Source organism: Rousettus aegyptiacus, unplaced genomic scaffold, assembly GCF_014176215.1.
Source record: "Rousettus aegyptiacus isolate mRouAeg1 unplaced genomic scaffold, mRouAeg1.p scaffold_m13_p_13, whole genome shotgun sequence".
Classification (NCBI taxonomy): domain Eukaryota; kingdom Metazoa; phylum Chordata; class Mammalia; order Chiroptera; family Pteropodidae; genus Rousettus; species Rousettus aegyptiacus.
The window spans coordinates 38,818,707-38,835,758 of NW_023416288.1; the positions used below are offsets into that span (position 1 = coordinate 38,818,707).

The window sequence follows — 17,052 nt, forward strand, 5'->3', positions numbered from 1 at the left end:
ATAATTATTTCAGTTGATGCAGGAAAACTATTCGCTAAAACGCAACATTCATTTAAAATTTTTAAACTTCTCTGTCAGTTTGGAATAAATGATATCCTACTAACTTGATAAAGGGTATCTAGAAAATAACCTACGATAAGTCTTTATGATGAATCATTAGAAATTAAGTTCAAGACAGTGGTATCTGCTATCACTTTTTTAAATTGAATATTGTATTAAAGGTCTTAGAAGATTAAGACAAGTAAGAGAAATGAGAAGATACTCATTGAAAAGGAAACAAAACTGTTATTTACAGGTGACCTGAGTGTCCACAGAGAAAATCTAGTAAAATGGACCAAAAATTGAAACTAATGAGAGTTCAAGGTTGCTGGAATATAAAATCAATATATAAATGTCAATAGTATTCTTAGATACCACCAGCACAGAAAATGTAATTTAAGTAAATCATTTTCAATAGCAAGAAAAACGAACTCTAAAAGACATTTATAAATGAAATTATAATTAAGGACCTTGTATTAAGATTTATCCATGGATACAGATGTGATTTTAGTTCAGCCATTAAACTCCTGTGTAATAGCCCGTATCTATATTATGATTTATTTATACATTCCGTTGTTTTATGAACGTTCAGATGGCTTTCAATTTTTTAATATTACAAGCAATGCTACTGCAACAAGTATTTTTTAAAACTGTTTCCCTGTGTACATATGCAAGATTTTATTCTAGGGTATTTCTAGAAGTAGAATTGCTGGTTCATGAAGTATGACACATTTCGACTCTTTTGGATACTGTCAACTTACTCTACAAAGTGATTTTACCGATTTACACTCTCACCAGCAATGTATACATGTTCTTGTCGCTCCACTTCTTCCTTAACCCATGGTGTTGTCAGAGTTATGTTTCTTTCCCCCAATCTGTTGTAAATGGCATCTCATCGCAAATTCCACAAAATGTAGGCTCCTTAAGAATTATAACTTTGTTTTCTTCCCTTCTGTTTCCTAATGGCTAGAACTGTGCTGGTCTCCTGGGAGGGACTCAAATGTTTGTGGAGGGGAAGAACGAATGAAGGATCACCAGTGAAGCTGAGCATGCTCGATGTGTTTATTACTGACCAGAATGTTAGAGACAGGCCCAGAGTGTGGAAACATAGACTGTCATTACACTGCGTCTAAAATTTCAATCCGAAATCAATGTGTCAACTGAGAGGAACGTAGGAATCACTCTACTTTCATGCTCAATTCTGCTGTGAAAACTGTTGTAAAAAAAAAAAAAAAAAGTTCATGAATTTTTAAACAGGGAAACAATGCCTATTTGTTATCTCACAGGTCTGTAGGTCAGAAATCTAGGTAGGCTAGACTGGCCTCTCTGCTTGACACCTCCCAAAATGCCACAGAAATTGTGGGCAGGCCAAGGTTGTTGCCCGAAGGCTCTGGAGAAGACTTTCTGTCCAAGGTCATTGCGACAGAGAGGAGAATTGAGTTCCTCGTGAGAATAGGAATGGGGTGGCCATTTCCTTGCTGGCTGTCAGCTAGGGATTGATTTCAGCTCTTAGAAACCGCCAGTCTTTGCCATATGGCCCTTCATTTTAAAGCCACCAATAGCATATCAAGCCTTTCTCAAGCTCAAAATCTGAATTCCTCGAAGCTACTTGCCAAAAAACTCCCCATGGCTTAAAAAGTCTCATGTGGTTTGGTCTTGACTCACTACCCAAATAATCACCTTCTGAAAAGGTCATCTGTGTCTCGTAACAATCCTATCATGGGAGTAAAATCCGTTACAATTACAGTCCCACAGTCCTGTGGATTTAGGCTGCCAACCTCGGGGTGGTTTTACAATTCTCTCACAATCCTGATGACAGGTTGTAGGATACCTTGGTACAGGGAGGTCTAGTGGCTTCCTGAACAGGAGTTGAGAGTACAGAGTCCGAGGGGAGAGATTTGGGGATGAAGAAATTTGATTCATCAGCTTTATGGACTGAGTGGCTGGGGAATTAGAGCAGAGGAGGAAGAGTTTGGTTTGAGGTTCTTACAGGTGAGCTGAGCGAAAGGAGCTGATGGGCTGGAGAGGCGGGCCACAGAAGGGCTGGTGGACAGCAAGATTCCGGTTAAAACAGGAAGTAGAGGAAGCCTTAGGTAAGGGGTTAATCATTTAGAGCTCCTGTTCTCCAAGTCTGGTCCCCAAACGAACAGCATCTTTTGGGAACTGGTTAGAAATGCAAATTTCACCAGTTTATCCTAAACCGGTCAATCAGAGATTCTGCAACTCTAAGCGTAGGGCACAGGCACCTGTTTTAACAAGCCCTCCAGGTGATTCTGATATCCCACAGAGTCTTTGATGTTGTTCCAAATTGTAACAATATGCTTAACATAAGTGGGAACCAGCAGAAGAAAGAAAATTTCTACAAGGACAAATTTTTCTGCTGCATGCTGAGCTAGGATGCCAAGGGTTAAATGTAAGGCTTGGCTGAACTAACTAGCCTTAGGGTTTTCAGAAATAACAAGATTCCAATCTGGGTCAATTGTGTTACTGAGATAAATTTCTAAGGCCAGGGCCTGGAGCAGTTACTAAAGAGAGCTGGGGGAGAAGCCAGCCCAGCCTGCATCATTTGCTCTTTAAAGAGAGGGGTCATCCAAACCCCAGGAAAAGAGAAAGAGGGAATGGTCAGGTTCTGGGGCACTGAATGACCAAACAGCAACAGACCCTGGTGGAGAGGGAGGAACCTGCCCACAAGCAGGATCCAACTGCTTCGGCTCATCAAAGAACAGACACCACCCTCCCTAACTGTAGGCACCACCCTCGCCTGCTGAGCTGCCTTGGCTGCAGCACAAAGCTAGAAGTTTTCAGGTGGTCTGTGCTTAGCCAACAGGATGAGGATGTATACTGAGATGTATACAAATCCCTTTATCCTTAATATTTTTTTAGAGTCAATTATTCTAGGAATAAAAATAAGCATGGGACAGGGGCAATAAGATCTAAGCAAGTTAAATATGTGATTTTTTTCACTGTTATTATATGATATTTACCCCTCCTTGCAAAAAAAAAAAAAAAAAGCATGCTGGGGGTTTATGAACACAACAGGCCTTTGGTGTGCAGCAAGGCCCGACATGCTTTATGCGGATGCATTAAAAAATGAAAAAGAAATATTATGCCAACAAATGTGTATAGTGTGCTACAATTATGTTAACAAAATGCTTATGATATGTAAAATATTTCTGGATGACTTCACAAGAAACTGGGAAGGGAACTGAGGGCGAGGGGAGAGGACGAAGATTTTTATGATTGAATGTAATGCACTTTTTAATTTTGGACCACATAAGTATGTTATGATTCAAAAATAAATTAGTATTTTTTAAATAAATAGAAGAACGACCTTTTATTATCCCCAACGACAGAGAAAGGCCAAGGCTGAAGTCTGTGGGATTCAGTAGCCTCACTGTGGAGGGTGACAGCACCTGGGGGAGCGTCCTCAGGGATCCCTTGGTCCGGCCACCCTGACATTCCTAAGGCATCACGACCACGATGACCAGCAAGGACGGTGCTGAAAAGAGCTCTCCTGCCCGAAATCTGCCGATCTCTGGAGCCAGCAACTCACTCTCCTGTGGTCACATCGTCACTGGAAGGTGAGTGAGAATTCACACGGGGACGCCAGACACCCTTCCTCCTCTGCCGGTCCCCTCCGAGTCCACGTTCCTCTGCATGGGCCGCAGTCTGACCCGAGGCGGGGCTGCTGAGCGCGCCAAGCGCCCGTCAGTCCGAGTCTGAACTCTCATTCGACTTGGAAGACTTATGCTTCCGTTTTTTCTTCTTTTTCTTCTCTTTTTTCTTTTTCTTGTGCTTTTCCTTTTTCTTCTTTTTCTTCTGTTTCTCCTTACAGTCTGAGGAACCGGAGCTGCTCCCATCGTCATCCGAGGTGGAATCCTCCAGTAATTGTTTTAACTGCTGTATCCTAAACATTTAAGATTGGTCAAAGAACCATCAACTGTAACAACTTAAAAAATTTTTTTTAGATATAAGAGTAGTGAAGGTAATAACAAAAAGGTCACAAATAACGACCTCATTAAACACAGTACTTATTTTTATTTTTGCAGGTTTTCCCCATTCCTGTCCACGTGCGTGCCTTTTTACAGGACTGTAACGAGTGTATAAGGAATTTTGCATTATTTTCATCTTCCAAAATATTTCTGCATGTTCTGTAGTCCTCACTATTATAAGTTCTAACAGGTACATAGTTTCCTAAATCTTTCTCCCACTGCGCAAGTTCATATTAGGTAATCTACCTCCTCAACAGTGATGGCTCGATATCACCATTTGGCGGGGGGGGAAACCCTCCTGTTTTCTCCGCCTTTACTCATGTCTAGGAATAATTTTGAACAATGGCTCAGATCCTTAAACACGTTGGAGAGGATACACTAGATCACGTGAGAGAGACTCAGTCCCAGGGTAGAACCGGGCAGCACAACCTGGGCTGCCAACATCACCCGTCAGCGGCGTGAGTGGCCTGGGCCAAGCCCAGTGCGTGGGGCGAACCCAAGCAGAACGGGCCGACCTGCTCACCCCCCCCCCCCCCCCCCGTGTTTCACAGTTAAAGTGCCACATTTCTTAAAGCACTCCTCTGTTCTGGAACGGTTATTTCCAACTTAACCTACTTTAAGAGGTGAAGAGGGCATCGTTATCAGGACGGCCTCACCTGATGTCCTTCTCATGTCTCTTATTCTCGCGTATGATGTCATACATGGGATCTTCATGCGCCTTGGGGGTTAGAGAAGGTTAAGGTTGGATTAGTCTTCACGGACTGTTAGTTAAAGAAAAATTCTATCTCTATGTTACTAAAACCAGTTATTTTTTCCAGTTTGGTATAGTTTTTTGTTCAACATGTTGTGATTCTTCCTCAGGGTCACCATCACTACAAACTCACTGAGGCTGTGAAACAGACTTTCCAATTAGGAAAATATAGGATACAATTTAAATATCTTTTATAAGGAAATGCAGCATGGTGGAATCAGGAACTACTACTCGAAGTAGAATTATTGAGGTAATTCTTTGTCCTGTATGGATAGATGACTAAGAGAGAAGAGTTAAAAACACGATTGAGTTATAAGATGATATATGAGTGTACCATTTATAGTACAGAAAAATATATGGTAAGTACCCTAAAGTCGGGAAGCATATCAGAAGTACAGATAATTTAATGTGACTTGAATTACTTAGAAATAAGAATGCATTTATGGGAAATGTTATACATGAATTATCTCAATTAAAAAAAAAAAGATGTTTATTGTAGAAATTTTAGATGTTACCAAAAATTTTAGATGTTAAAAAAAAATCTATTACCTCAATACCCAGAGATAATTACTATTAACATTTGGTTTTTCCTTCATTTTTAATAATTTATGAAAAATTATAATCACTTTATATATACAGCTCCACTGCTTTTCACTTTTGTCATGAGCGTTTTCCTGATATTATACACTCTCCGAAAATGTAACTCCCAATGGCTCAATAACTTGTCACAGTAATTTATGTTGATGTGTCAGACTATTAAGTCGTTTCTTATTTTTCTTTAGTTTCCATTTTTTGTTTATATTTGTACGAGCTATCTTTGTATATACATAATCAGTTGTGTATATATTGATGTTTTCCTGTATCCTCAAGGTAAATTCTTAGGAAAAAAAAAAAAAGTACGTTTAAAGATTTTGAGATTTATCACCAAACTATGTTCTACAGCAGCAGTCCCCAACCTTTCTGGCACCAGGGACCGGTGCTCCTGCGACAAGCTAATGCCTGGTGATCTGAGGCGGAGCTGAGGTGGTGATGCCAGCGCTGGGGAGCGGCTACAGATAGAGGTGAAGCTTCGCTCACCCTCCGTTCACCTCCTGCCGTGTGGCCTGGTTCCTAACAGCCTACCAGGACCAGTACCAGGACCAGTACCAGTCCACGGCCTGGGGGTTGACTGGTACCTATAAAAATTGACATTCAACCTAGAAGCGAAATGACTGAGCCAAAAAAAAATTACTTCAGATTATTAAAAAATTAAAATTAAAATATTTTAAATGTCTAAGAAACTTTGGAGAATGTCTGTGGACCCCGGTTTGGCATAGGCTGATAGCTTCGGCGTACCTGCACGGCAGCATATTCCACTTGGCAGCAGGTACTGAATGGGGAATTAACACTTCTGGGAAGTGACTCTATCAAAGTGAGGGAAGGAGATATATTTTACTGTCATCTAAACAGCATATATAATTTACGTACACACTTATAACTTATAATTTAAAGATATCTAATCTTTAGACGAAGACTGGGAAGCTAAAACCTGATTTTAGTTATGAAACTTTTTTTACATAGTAAGTAAAAAAGTGCTTAACAGTGTCGGCTTCAGTAAAAGAAGCAGTGTTCCCAAGGCATGAGCGAATAACACTTGAACGATAAGTTAGTTTTTTGTTAGTGAACTGCTCTATCACACAAATGTAATTCAACAGAGATGCAGATAGCACCAAATATGCTGGGAATGCATTTTATGCGAACTTGCAGTTCACGCTGCGAGCCTGATTCTTGATATTCACTATCCCTGATAAATGTAAATGGACATGGTGGGGTTCTACTTACTACTCTGAACTGTTCTAACTTTTGGTTGCCTTTGATAAAAAAAGGGCATTCTTTGTCGCCTGTTCGGTGACCATACCGTTTACAACGCCAACCTAAAAACAAAGAAAAAAGGAAATATTTCTGTAAGATAACATAGTTTCATTTGATGAAGACAAACAATCAGTAGACCATATTAAAGTTTTTCCTCATTAAACTCCAATTCTAAAAGCAAAGGCAATCAGTGAATGATCCGTGAAAGATCCTAGAAAATCGGCATCACGTGAGAGATTATTAGACATGCAGAGCAGTAGGCCCACCCCAGAAATAATATGGACAGATACTTGAATTTCAGAAGGTTTACTGGTGGTCTGTAGACATATTAAAGTTTGAGAACCACTGTTCTAGGTAACATTACAATCAATAAAATGAATAAAGATATGTACAGTACATGTATATGTATCTTTCATCACATCTGGATGAGTCCAAGTTTTGTGGGGCCTGAGCTTAAATTATTTGGGGGACAAGGGTTCTTTAGGAAAAGAAAAAAATCTTGCCTAGGCAAATTTTACAAAATCATGACTACCTGAACACATCGCTGCAGGCCCTGCAGACCTTCGGAAGGTCCGACCATGGGGCCCTGAAGCTCGAGTTTTATTTACTTCTTGGCAAATCTAACTCTGATTCCAATCCAAACACTCGTATTTTCAAAGTCAGTGCAAATAACTATAAAATGGTAAGTGAAATGCAACTAACCACCTCATGAAAGAGTAGTGGTTTTCAAACTTAAAAAAAAAAAAAGCTGTAGACTTTGGGGTAAAGATGTCAGACTAAACACATTTATCTGCTTTCATTCCCTTCCTGAGAGACTGTAAAAGTGATAAGAGAATTATTTTCAAAAAGAACAAGCCAGGAAGTAAGTAGCTCAAGAATGGTCAAGTGACAACCTCCATAAATCTGTTCCTCCGAATTTGCCCAAATCAAACTATTTGAAACCCTGGAAATTAACCAAAGGCTTGACACAATCCGAAGAGCATTAATTCAAAAAAAGCTAGTGAACATTGGTGAGAACAGCAGGGTTTCTGCCATTTTACCTGGACCGACCCCTAACTCTCTCTCATCACTTCCACAAGTCTTAAAGACCAGCAGCCTTGCAATTACTGAAGGGGGAAAGCTGGGTTTCGGAGCCCCTCAAACGGCCCTAACCCGAGCCGAAAATCCGCATATATCTTTTGACACTCCCAATACTTCACCTCTGTTGACTAGAAGCCTTACTGAGATCACCTGAACGCTTGACTAACACATATTTTATATGTTACATGTATTATGTACTATATTCTTACAATAAAGTAAGCTAGAGAAAAGAACATGTTATTAAGAAAATCATAAGGAAGAGAGAATACATTTACAGTATTGAAAAAAATGCATGTATAAGTGGACCCGCACAGTTCAAACCAGCACTGGAGTTCTACTTACCACTCTGAACTGTTCTAATTTTTTTTAAATTGTGGTAAAATACAGGCATACCTCAGAGATATTGTGAGTTCAGTTCCAGACCATAGCAATAAAGCAAGTATCACAATAAAGCAAGTTGTAATCTTTTTGCTGGAGGAGGGTCTTGTCTTCAATTTGTAAAAAAAAACGCAAAATCTGTGAAGTGCAATAAAGCGAAACACAATAAAATGAGGTATGCCTGTAGGAGGAGCATAAAACCTACCATCGTCTCCTTCCATCTCCATAACTCTCTTCGTCTTGTAAAACTGAAACCATCCCCATTGAATAACTCCCCGTCCCCACCTCGCCCCGTGAATAGACAGCATTCACTACTCTATTTTTTGTCACTATGATTTAACTTCCTCATTTAAGTGAAATCATGGTGTTTGTCTTTTCATAACTAGCTTACTTCCCTTAGCATACTGTTCTCAAGGTTCATCCATGTTGTAGCATATGTAAGAATTTCCTTCCTTGTTAAGGCTGAATAATCTTCCATCGTTGTGTGTATACCACTTGTTGACGGACGCTTTCCTCCTACCTTTTGGGTAGTGTGAATAATGCTATGAAAACGGGTGTCCAAATATCGCTTCAAGGCCCTATTTTCAGTTCTTTTGGGCATATACTTAGAAGTGGAATGGCTGAATAACACGGTCATTTTATCTTGAATTTTTTGAGGAACCGCAACATTTTTTCCCGTAGCGGTTGTACCATTTTACGTTTCCTCCAACAAACTACACAAAGTTTCCAATTTCTCTACATTTTTGTCAACTTTTGTTTTGTTTTGATAGTAGCCATCATAATGGGTGTGAGGTGCTTTCTCATTGTGGTTGTAATTTGCATTTCCCTAATGATGAGTGAATGTTGAGCATCTTTTCGGGGTTTTATTGGTTACCTGTATATCTTCTTTGGAGAAATGTGTATTCACAGTCCTTTGCCAAATTTTAATCAGGTTGTTTATTGCTGAGTTAGCAGTTCTCTATACATTTTGCATATACTCCTTTATCAGATATATGATTAGAAAAATATTTTCTCCCATTCCGTTGTTGCTTTTTACTTTAGTAACATCTTTTATTGTTTTTTTCATGAAGTCAAAATTTTTTTTTGTTTCCTGTGCCTTTGCTGTTTTATCCAAGAAATCATTATAAACCAATTCTGTGCATCTTTGCCCTATATTTTCTTCTAAGAGTCTTATAGTTTTAGGTCTTACATTAATCCAATTAGGATTAATTTTTGTACCTGGTATTGATAAGGGTCCAACTTCATTCTTTTGGATATGGATATCCAGTTTTCCCAGTACCTTTTGTTGAAAAAACTGTCTTTTCCCATTTAATGGTCTTGACACTCTTGTCAAAAGTCTTTTGACCATTTGAATAAGAATTTATTTCTATGCTGTCTATTATATTCCATTGGTCTACATGTCTGCCTTTATGCTAGGTCCACATTGTGTGGATCAGTATGGCTTTATAGTAAGTTTGAAATCACGAAGTGTAAGTCCCTCAGTTTTATTTTTATTTTTTTCCAAGATTCTTCTGGCTATTTGGGGTCCTTTGAGATTCCATATGAATTTTAAGATGGGATTTTCTATTTCTGCAAAAAATTCCATTGAGATTTTTATAGTAATTGTATTGACTCTGGAGACCTCTTTGGGTAGTACTGACATCTTAACAGTGTTAAGTCTTCCAATTCATGAACGTGGGAAGTGCTGCCATTTATTTATGTCATCTTTCATTAGTTTCAGCACTTTGTATAGTTTTCATTGTACGAATCTTTCATCTCCTTGGTTAAGTTAATTCCTAAGTATTTTATTCTTTTTGATGCTATTGTTTTGTAAGTTTCTTTTTAGATTGTTCATTGTCAGCGTATAGAAATGCAACTGCCTTTTGCGTGTTGACATTGTATCCTACTACTCTGCCAAATTCATTTATTAGCTCCAATATTTTTTTTGTAGCATCTTTAGGGTTTTCTACATATAAGATTATATTAAGAAAATTGATTTTAACCGAGCATTCTATACCCTGGCAAATTAAAGCATTTGTAAAATGAAGATGCTTCCAGTGTTGAACGTTTTATCTCCTAAAAAGCCATTTCAAAGGAAGCCATGGGTGGATACACTCCGCCATAAGAAACTGTAACAACAAAGAAGATGGCTCGACATACAGGAAACAGGAGATCCAGCACAGGAAGAGGCTAAAGGAAACTGCAGGATGCTGGCGTCTCGGCTCAGCCTGCCCCTGGCTTAAACGACAGACATTTATTTTCTCCCAGTGCTGGAGATGGGAAGTCCAAGATCTGGGTGCCAGCATGGTTGGTTTCTGAAGAGTACTCTCTTCATGGCTTGCATCTGTCCCTGATCCTGGCACAAGGGAGGCTCGTTCTCTGGAGGAGGCGAGAGGGTCGTCAGCACAGTGGGAGGCGATGCACACGGGAAGGACACGCGAACGACTGACTGCCGCAAGCTGAGGCTTCACAGCCCTGTTCCCGAAACCGGTCCGGGAACAAGCAACGTGGCCTTCATCTTTGGCAGGAAACGACTTTGCTGAGAAAACCTAACCAGCCTAATTAGGAAGATTACAGACGCTGGTCTCAGAGTTACTGTTTACGACAAGATAATGTCTGAACCTGAAAAATCAATATATATAATACAAGCATGATCTTTAGACGTATGAAGATAAATATCAAAACAACCAACCAAAAGAGCTTCAATTGGGAATGGAGAAAAGGAGACTGGGAACTGCTATTTTAATCATGTGCACGATGAATCTCTGTGCAAACAAGCATCTTAAAGAGGCAGCAGCGCCCTCTCTTCAAACGCCACCTGACGCCGGCGAAGGGGCGGCCGCTCGGGGTGTGCGGGAGGTGCCCGCAGCGCCCCGCCTGCTCCACGCGCCCCTTGGTGGCCCGCAGCTCTGCTCGGCTCACGCCAATGAAACCTCAGCACCGATCGCGGGGGACCGACCGAGGCAGCACCCGGAGGGACCCGCCCTCCAGGGCGCCCCGGCCCCCCAGGCGTTTCTAACCCAAAGGGCCTTTCCGTCGGCAGCACAGGGCCGCCGGGGGGACTTCGAAGGCCGCTCCGGGCCTGCGCCAAGGCCACCCCTGGAGTCGGACGCCCTGGGGGCAGAGCTTTCGCCACCATCACCGCTTACTGACACGTGCACGGCGGCTTCCCAATGAGAAAAACAGAGATGAGGCCGTGACCCTAACCGCGCGGTGGCGAGAACCAGTTACAGAGAGACACCCGCGTCGCAAGTCGTGGCGTGCGACGTGCCGCCGGACCCTGCGCACTCACACTGCATCACTTTGACTTCCTTCCCCAGGGGCATCCAAAGCCCCTTGGTCGGCGCGTGAGCCAGGAACTCCCTGGCGTGCTCGTTGCCTGGCACGTCTGGTATACAGTCTTCCGGCTTGGTCTCATCTTCCTAAACGAGGAAACGGCGTGTCAGCGACATGGCACGGAAGCCTGGCACCCTCACCCCCCGCCCCGCCCCCCCTTCAGAACACAGCGTGGCCTGCCTTCCCCGTGGGCCGAGGGCCCCAAGGACTAGCAAGACAAACGAGACCTGACAGCAGAAACGGAGAGGAAGGGACCAGAAGAACCGAATCGCACGAATGAAGCAGCGGTTCTTCCAGAGAAGTCACTGGTGAAGCAGAATGGAAACCTGTCCTTGGTGTGGGAGTGACCCGCGAGCTCAAAATTCTACTGTGAATTAGACTCGAAGACCGAAAACGGTTTACTACCTCAAAATCTTTGTGGCATGAGGCAGGATATGAGAATTAGAGCGAACAAGGCTAGCTGGATAATAAAAACGGCGCGTTATGTTAAAATGGCTTATTAGACCTTGAAGGCCGCTGTCACACATGCCGTGTCTCTGATACACGCCTTCACCACTGAATACCCACATTTACAGTCAAGGACCTTTTCTATGTTTTAGCTTCCATGAGTATTAAATTTATATTGGAAACTGTCTTCTGAAATCTTTTTTTTTTTAAATTGAAATTAAGCAAACAGAAAAGATACCTTTTGGCCTTGAACTACTCTAAGTCTCAGTCCTGCAGAGAGAGATTAGAGAGAGACCACACTGGCCGGGGTGCTGGAGGAGGAGCTCCTGCACCCTGGGAGGCTGGATGGATGAGCTTCAGAGGCCACTGTTCCCTAAGCCCATGACCTTCAAGGAACCAGCACCAGGGGGGTCAGAGAGTCGGCACCGGACAGCAGAGCTTTGAGAAGATGCTGTCACCAGTGAGAGAGAAGGGGAGGGTCCTGAGGAGCAGACGTGGGCCTGCGGCCTTTCTTAAGGAACAGACACACAGCTGAGTAAATTTCTACAAAGGCACAGGCTGGTGGCTAAGCCCCAGCGTCTGATCGGCATCTGCAGGGAAGAAACAGGGCTATCATAACAAGAGGTTCAAAACCTTATGCAACTGTTTGCATAACAGGTTACTGAGTCTGATATGTCTATGAAGAGCCCAAAGCAGAAACTTCACACTGACCTTGATAAGCCCAGGAGGAGGTTTTTCATAACTAGAAAGGGGGGAAAAAAACCCACAGTCAATCTCATTAACAGAGGTACAACACATTTTAATGAGCAAAAAGCACCTGCAGGCTAAAATTAAAAGGATATTTTTAATAAAAACTTAAAACTACATTACATCTACAACGGTTAATAAAATATGCCCAGCACTCCAGAGATCACGTGTAAATAAACTGATGCTGTACCACATCCTGCTGAGATCTAGAACTTAAATCCACTGCACTAGTAACGAGCCGGGTGTTTCAGCTCAATGATGGTAGTTTTGGAAGAAGGGAAAGCAAGAGACTTCAGGGAAATTGTGAGGTAAGAAGACTGTGAGTTAATTATAGTTCCCAACTGTCATAGTTGTCAGGTTGCTTACCCAGGGTAACCCCCACGTACACAGCACTGAAGACGCTCATGGGGGGAAGGCTGAGTGCTCTGCTCTAACATGGGTGGGGCAGAAGAGCGGGGAGGGGGTTGGGGGGGAAGGTGGGGGGGGTGGGGGGGGGCTTCCCAGAGGCTCCCCCTCCCATTTCTCTGCATGATGTCCAGATTCAAGATCCTCCCATCCCACTGCCCACAGCGGAGCCTACCCTGAGGGCTGCCTTCTGCTCCTCAGCTCTCTGACCGCCCTCTATGCCTGTCCTGACCTTGCTGGACTCTGTGTGCAGGATCCCTGCACAGGGCCTGGACGTCAGGCGGCATTTAATAAAGATGCTGCTAGATTAAGGACATGAATGATTGTGTGGGGGACCCACTTGCCCTTTGCCAGGGTCCTGAGGGTACAAGTCATGCCTACGCTCCCAATTCATTTGTACTTTCCATCACTGCCGGAACTGCTGGAAAAGGCTTCCGGATTCCACATCTAGAAAATCAGCACCAAATGCTCATGCTCATTTTTAAGTATTTGCACACCATGGACTATTAAACACGCTACATGGGTGTTTGGCTTTAATTCTGAATGCCTAAGAGACCAAAACTCATACATATGAGAATGAAAAAAATATACAGGGCAATCGAACACCCCAGGTCTGTTCAGGGCCTCCACAGGAACATTTTCTTGAGGACGTGTGCTCACTGCGACTGGTTTAAAGTCAGGTCTTGACTCCGGAATCGTGGGCATGTGGGAGTTTCAACGCTGCTGCACCCAGATGGCGAGAGCAGGGCTGGCTAAGTTTCCAAGTTTTTAAAAACGAATTGTATTACTTTTATCGCCAGAACGACATTAATAATAAATATTAAAAGAGTGAATTAGATACGGGTATGGGGCAATCCCCATAAAATTAAAAAAAAAAAAAAAAAAGAGGAGAAAGCAGGGAGCAAAACAAATCAGTGTATTTGGTATGCTTCTATTCGTGCCTATGGGAAAAGAAGAGTATATATGGCCATATACCCACACACCTTGACGTATATAGCACATAGATAGGCTATCTCTGGAAGGATACCTAAGAAACTGGTTACATGCTTGCCTCTGGGGAGGGGAACTAAGGATCATAAATGGCAGAGACCTTTGATTTTTCATTCTATTCACATTCATGTGCACACACATTAACCTATAAAGAGCTTTTTATTACAAAAGAAACATAAAATCAATGATATCTTCATTACGGCTATGTGGGTACAGGCCCAGGTTAATATATCTCTGAAAGAAAAACCAAGGGTATCTAGGAACTAAGAAAGAAAAATGAAGCCCAAACGTACTACTAGGAGTTCATACCTGCTGTAGATATATATTAGCTGACCTTTTGTCTTAAAAATTAACATTATTTCTGTAATTGTTTCAGGAATAAAAATCCCCACATTAGCTCTTTAAAAAATTGATATTTTCCTCCTACAAAAAAGGAGCAGGTACAAGACTGGAGCAGTAGCATCACAAAGGCCAAGACCTGGATCCAACAGAAGTGGGAGAAAACTTGTTGGGTGATAAATGACATATTTCAGGGCTTTTCTAAGTGGACGGAACAGGAAGTGCCCCATGAAGTTTGTGCCGTAAGCAGCGGGGGCACGAACAGACTTAGGTTCCTGGTGTGGTACAGAGCTTTCCCAAAGCAAATGCCGAGAATACCTTCCAGCACAAAGCGGAGGCACGACATGCCATAAATTAGCAAGAACACCGGAAATCTGCATACATGGGGGAAAGTGATACAGTTCGGCTGCGGCCATTCATTACACACATTAATGGCGCACTTTATGCACAGAGACCGAAGGGGGTTTGGTAGGACAGTCTACAGATGTAATCGCCCGCTCTTTGAGCCACGGGAGTTGTATAAACAACAACATATGGCCGATCGGATTGAAACCCAAATTCCTGAAAAACATGTGACTGTTCTTGCCAAGATGGAAAAAAGTGTGATGGAACTACATGTTTTGAAATCTATTATTAGCAATGGCATTGCCTAAAAAGTCCATTTTACAATTGTTTTCACAAATTTAAAGGAAGGGGGTTGATGGTTTTTTTCTAAGGGATAAACAATTCATTAACATCACAAAAGACAATCCTTCACATTTATTGAAACTAATTAACTACTAAATAGAGTAGATTTGGAAATGGGGTAGGTTTACATGCAGTTTGGCTTCTGTGTTCTGACAGTCAAGAAGTCTACATGTATCCTTGAAGTTAATTCTTAATATTTAAAAATGTTGGTGGAGGCCCATGATTTTGTAAAAGTGAGAAGCCTACTGTTAAATCATTCAGATTGTAATAACATGCTCCGTGTAGGAACGAGAATAAATTTATGTACAAGGGGAGAAATATTCTCTTCCTAATTGTGTATTGGGCAACAAATCTTTAATTTGGCAGAGAGAGAGAGAGAGCTACAAAGTGCCCTGAAGGGGCCAGGACTGTAGATGCCAGCAATCAAACAAACGTCTGTATCCTGAAATCATTGAGGTGACATTCAGCTCAGTGGCCACACTGAAAAGAGCAGGCCAAGGCTCCAACAACGCAATGTGTTTTATGTCAAAGCTCCAGGAAGGTTAATTAGGAAGGATTTTAACCCTTTGACGGCCTTTCCTTATGTGATTGTTTCAGCGCCTGAAACAGAAACTATTAGAGCCATTAAATAATTCAGTGAACACCAAATTTAGTTTGCCTTCTAAAGCTACCAATCCAACTTCCCACCCGATGTTTAAGCGCTTCTACACTCTTCCACCTGACAGCCACCTACCTACCTACCACTAGTTAGGGACAAGTACCTCACCCCACTCTATTCTACCCTTACCACGCTCACGTTATAGGACTGGGTTTTCTCATCCCTTATTAAGAGCAAAAAATGAAAAGAGATTATATCGGGTTCGTAGTGGGCCCTGTGACCTAAACACCGTAAAAGGACAGGGACCAACGCGCTCAGCGGCACTTCCCGCGTATCCAGCCCCCAAATGCAGACTGAGCGCCTGGTAGGCAGGTGCCCGTGACACTGAGCGCCGAGCGGAGCCGCCGCCAAACTCCGGCGCGCGGACCGCAGCCCCGCAACCCGCGCCCCGCTCCCGCAGCGCCCCCAGCCCGCGCGCGCCCGGGGAGCCTCGGGGGCGGGGCCCACCTCCCCTCCCGCCCAGGGACGGCTGCGGGCCGAGCGCGCGCGCCGCCCGCGATCCGGAGCCGGCGGCCGGGCCCCCCCGCCCGCTCGCGGGTCCCCGAGGGCCCCGCCCGGCGCGCCCGCACGACCCTGCCCGCGGGGGCCCGGGCTCGCCGGGGACTCACAAGGACTCCAGGTGCTTGAGCTGCTGCAGCTGCTGCGCGTCCTGCCGCCGCCGCTTCTGCTCCCGGCGCCGCTGCAGCTCCTGCTCCGGCGGCTCCCGCGCCCGTCGCGCCGCCCCGGCCCCCGCGTCGTCGCGCCCGGACCGGGACGACATCGCGGCCCGCGCGGCTGCGGCGGCCCCGCGGCACGGCCGAGGCGGCGGCCAAGACGGCACTTCCTCCGCGCCGCGCCCGCCCGGCCCCGCAGCGCCCCCTCCCGCCGCCGCCCCGCGGCCCGCCGGCAGAGCCCGGCGTCCCCGCCGCGGCCGCGCGTCCCCGCCTCCCGACAGGCCCGCGGTGCCGCCTCCCCGCGGAGCGGCCTCCAGTCCGCGCTCGGAGCAACGGCCCGCGGCGCCAGGCCGGCCGTTGCCGGAGGTCGGAGCGCGCCCCCTGGCGGCGGCCGGGGGCTGAGCATGCGGGCGGCGGGCGCCGGCGAGCCCTTCCCGCCGCCGGGGACCTCCCGGCCGCGCGCCTCCCCTCGCGGTCTGCGGCCCTGGGGCCGGGAACCTGTGCAAGGCGTCTTTGTGTCCCCTAGTGGCCAGACAGGCGGGAGCCGCTGTGTGTGTTAGAGGATTCCTCCAGGACTGAAGAAAAGAAGGCTCCCCATAGGAATTCTCCAGTTTTCTAGAGCATGCGATCCTTGGTTAAAACAGTGTGTATGGTCTTTAGACAAGGTTTGAGCGCTGAAAGTGAAAAACTAACATACACTGAGCGTTTTTTATGGGCCAG

At 44.3% G+C, this 17,052-nt stretch overlaps 2 protein-coding genes across 4 annotated transcripts in view; one reads left to right on the plus strand and one right to left on the minus strand.

Annotated features, from left to right (window-relative positions):
• The window catches only part of LOC118610669 (translation initiation factor IF-2-like), a 12,242-nt gene extending 8,717 nt beyond the window's left edge, over positions 1 to 3,525 (plus strand). The window contains exon 3 of the mRNA XM_036230213.1: positions 3,393 to 3,525. Coding sequence (XP_036086106.1) covers positions 3,393 to 3,495 — 103 coding nt within the window. The 3' untranslated portion in view covers positions 3,496 to 3,525. The remainder of the gene's footprint in view (positions 1 to 3,392) is intronic.
• On the minus strand, positions 3,230 to 16,494 carry LOC107518490 (retinitis pigmentosa 9 protein-like). Of its 3 annotated transcripts, none has more exons than XM_036231111.1 (7): positions 16,288 to 16,494; positions 12,565 to 12,595; positions 11,363 to 11,492; positions 6,604 to 6,695; positions 6,118 to 6,185; positions 4,647 to 4,749; positions 3,784 to 3,946 (listed from the first exon to the last, which is right to left on the minus strand). In XM_036231111.1, exons 1-7 carry the CDS (start codon positions 16,437 to 16,439, stop codon positions 3,902 to 3,904), a joined length of 621 nt encoding a protein of 206 aa, XP_036087004.1. In that variant the 5' UTR covers positions 16,440 to 16,494; the 3' UTR covers positions 3,784 to 3,901. The 3 variants fall into 3 exon arrangements, with proteins under 3 accessions (XP_016015689.2, XP_036087004.1, XP_036087005.1); XM_036231112.1 differs by having other exon boundaries at positions 4,688 to 4,749; positions 16,288 to 16,490; XM_016160203.2 differs by lacking the exon at positions 6,118 to 6,185 and having other exon boundaries at positions 3,230 to 3,946; positions 4,688 to 4,749; positions 16,288 to 16,482.
• Between the last annotated feature and the right edge of the window lie 558 nt (positions 16,495 to 17,052).

What these genes read in the sequence shown, in the direction of transcription:
- LOC107518490 (XM_016160203.2), bottom strand. Translation starts at nt 16,439, where the DNA reads ATGTCGTCCCGGTCCGGGCGCGACGACGCGGGGGCCGGGGCGGCGCGA. An exon ending in CTCCTCCTGGGCTTATCAAG is followed by an intron (nt 11,493 to 12,564) that starts GTCAGTGTGAAG and finishes TTCCTCGTTTAG; the next exon opens with GAAGATGAGACCAAGCCGGA. An exon ending in AGACATGAGAAGGACATCAG is followed by an intron (nt 3,947 to 4,687) that starts GTGAGGCCGTCC and finishes TTAAATGTTTAG; the next exon opens with GATACAGCAGTTAAAACAAT.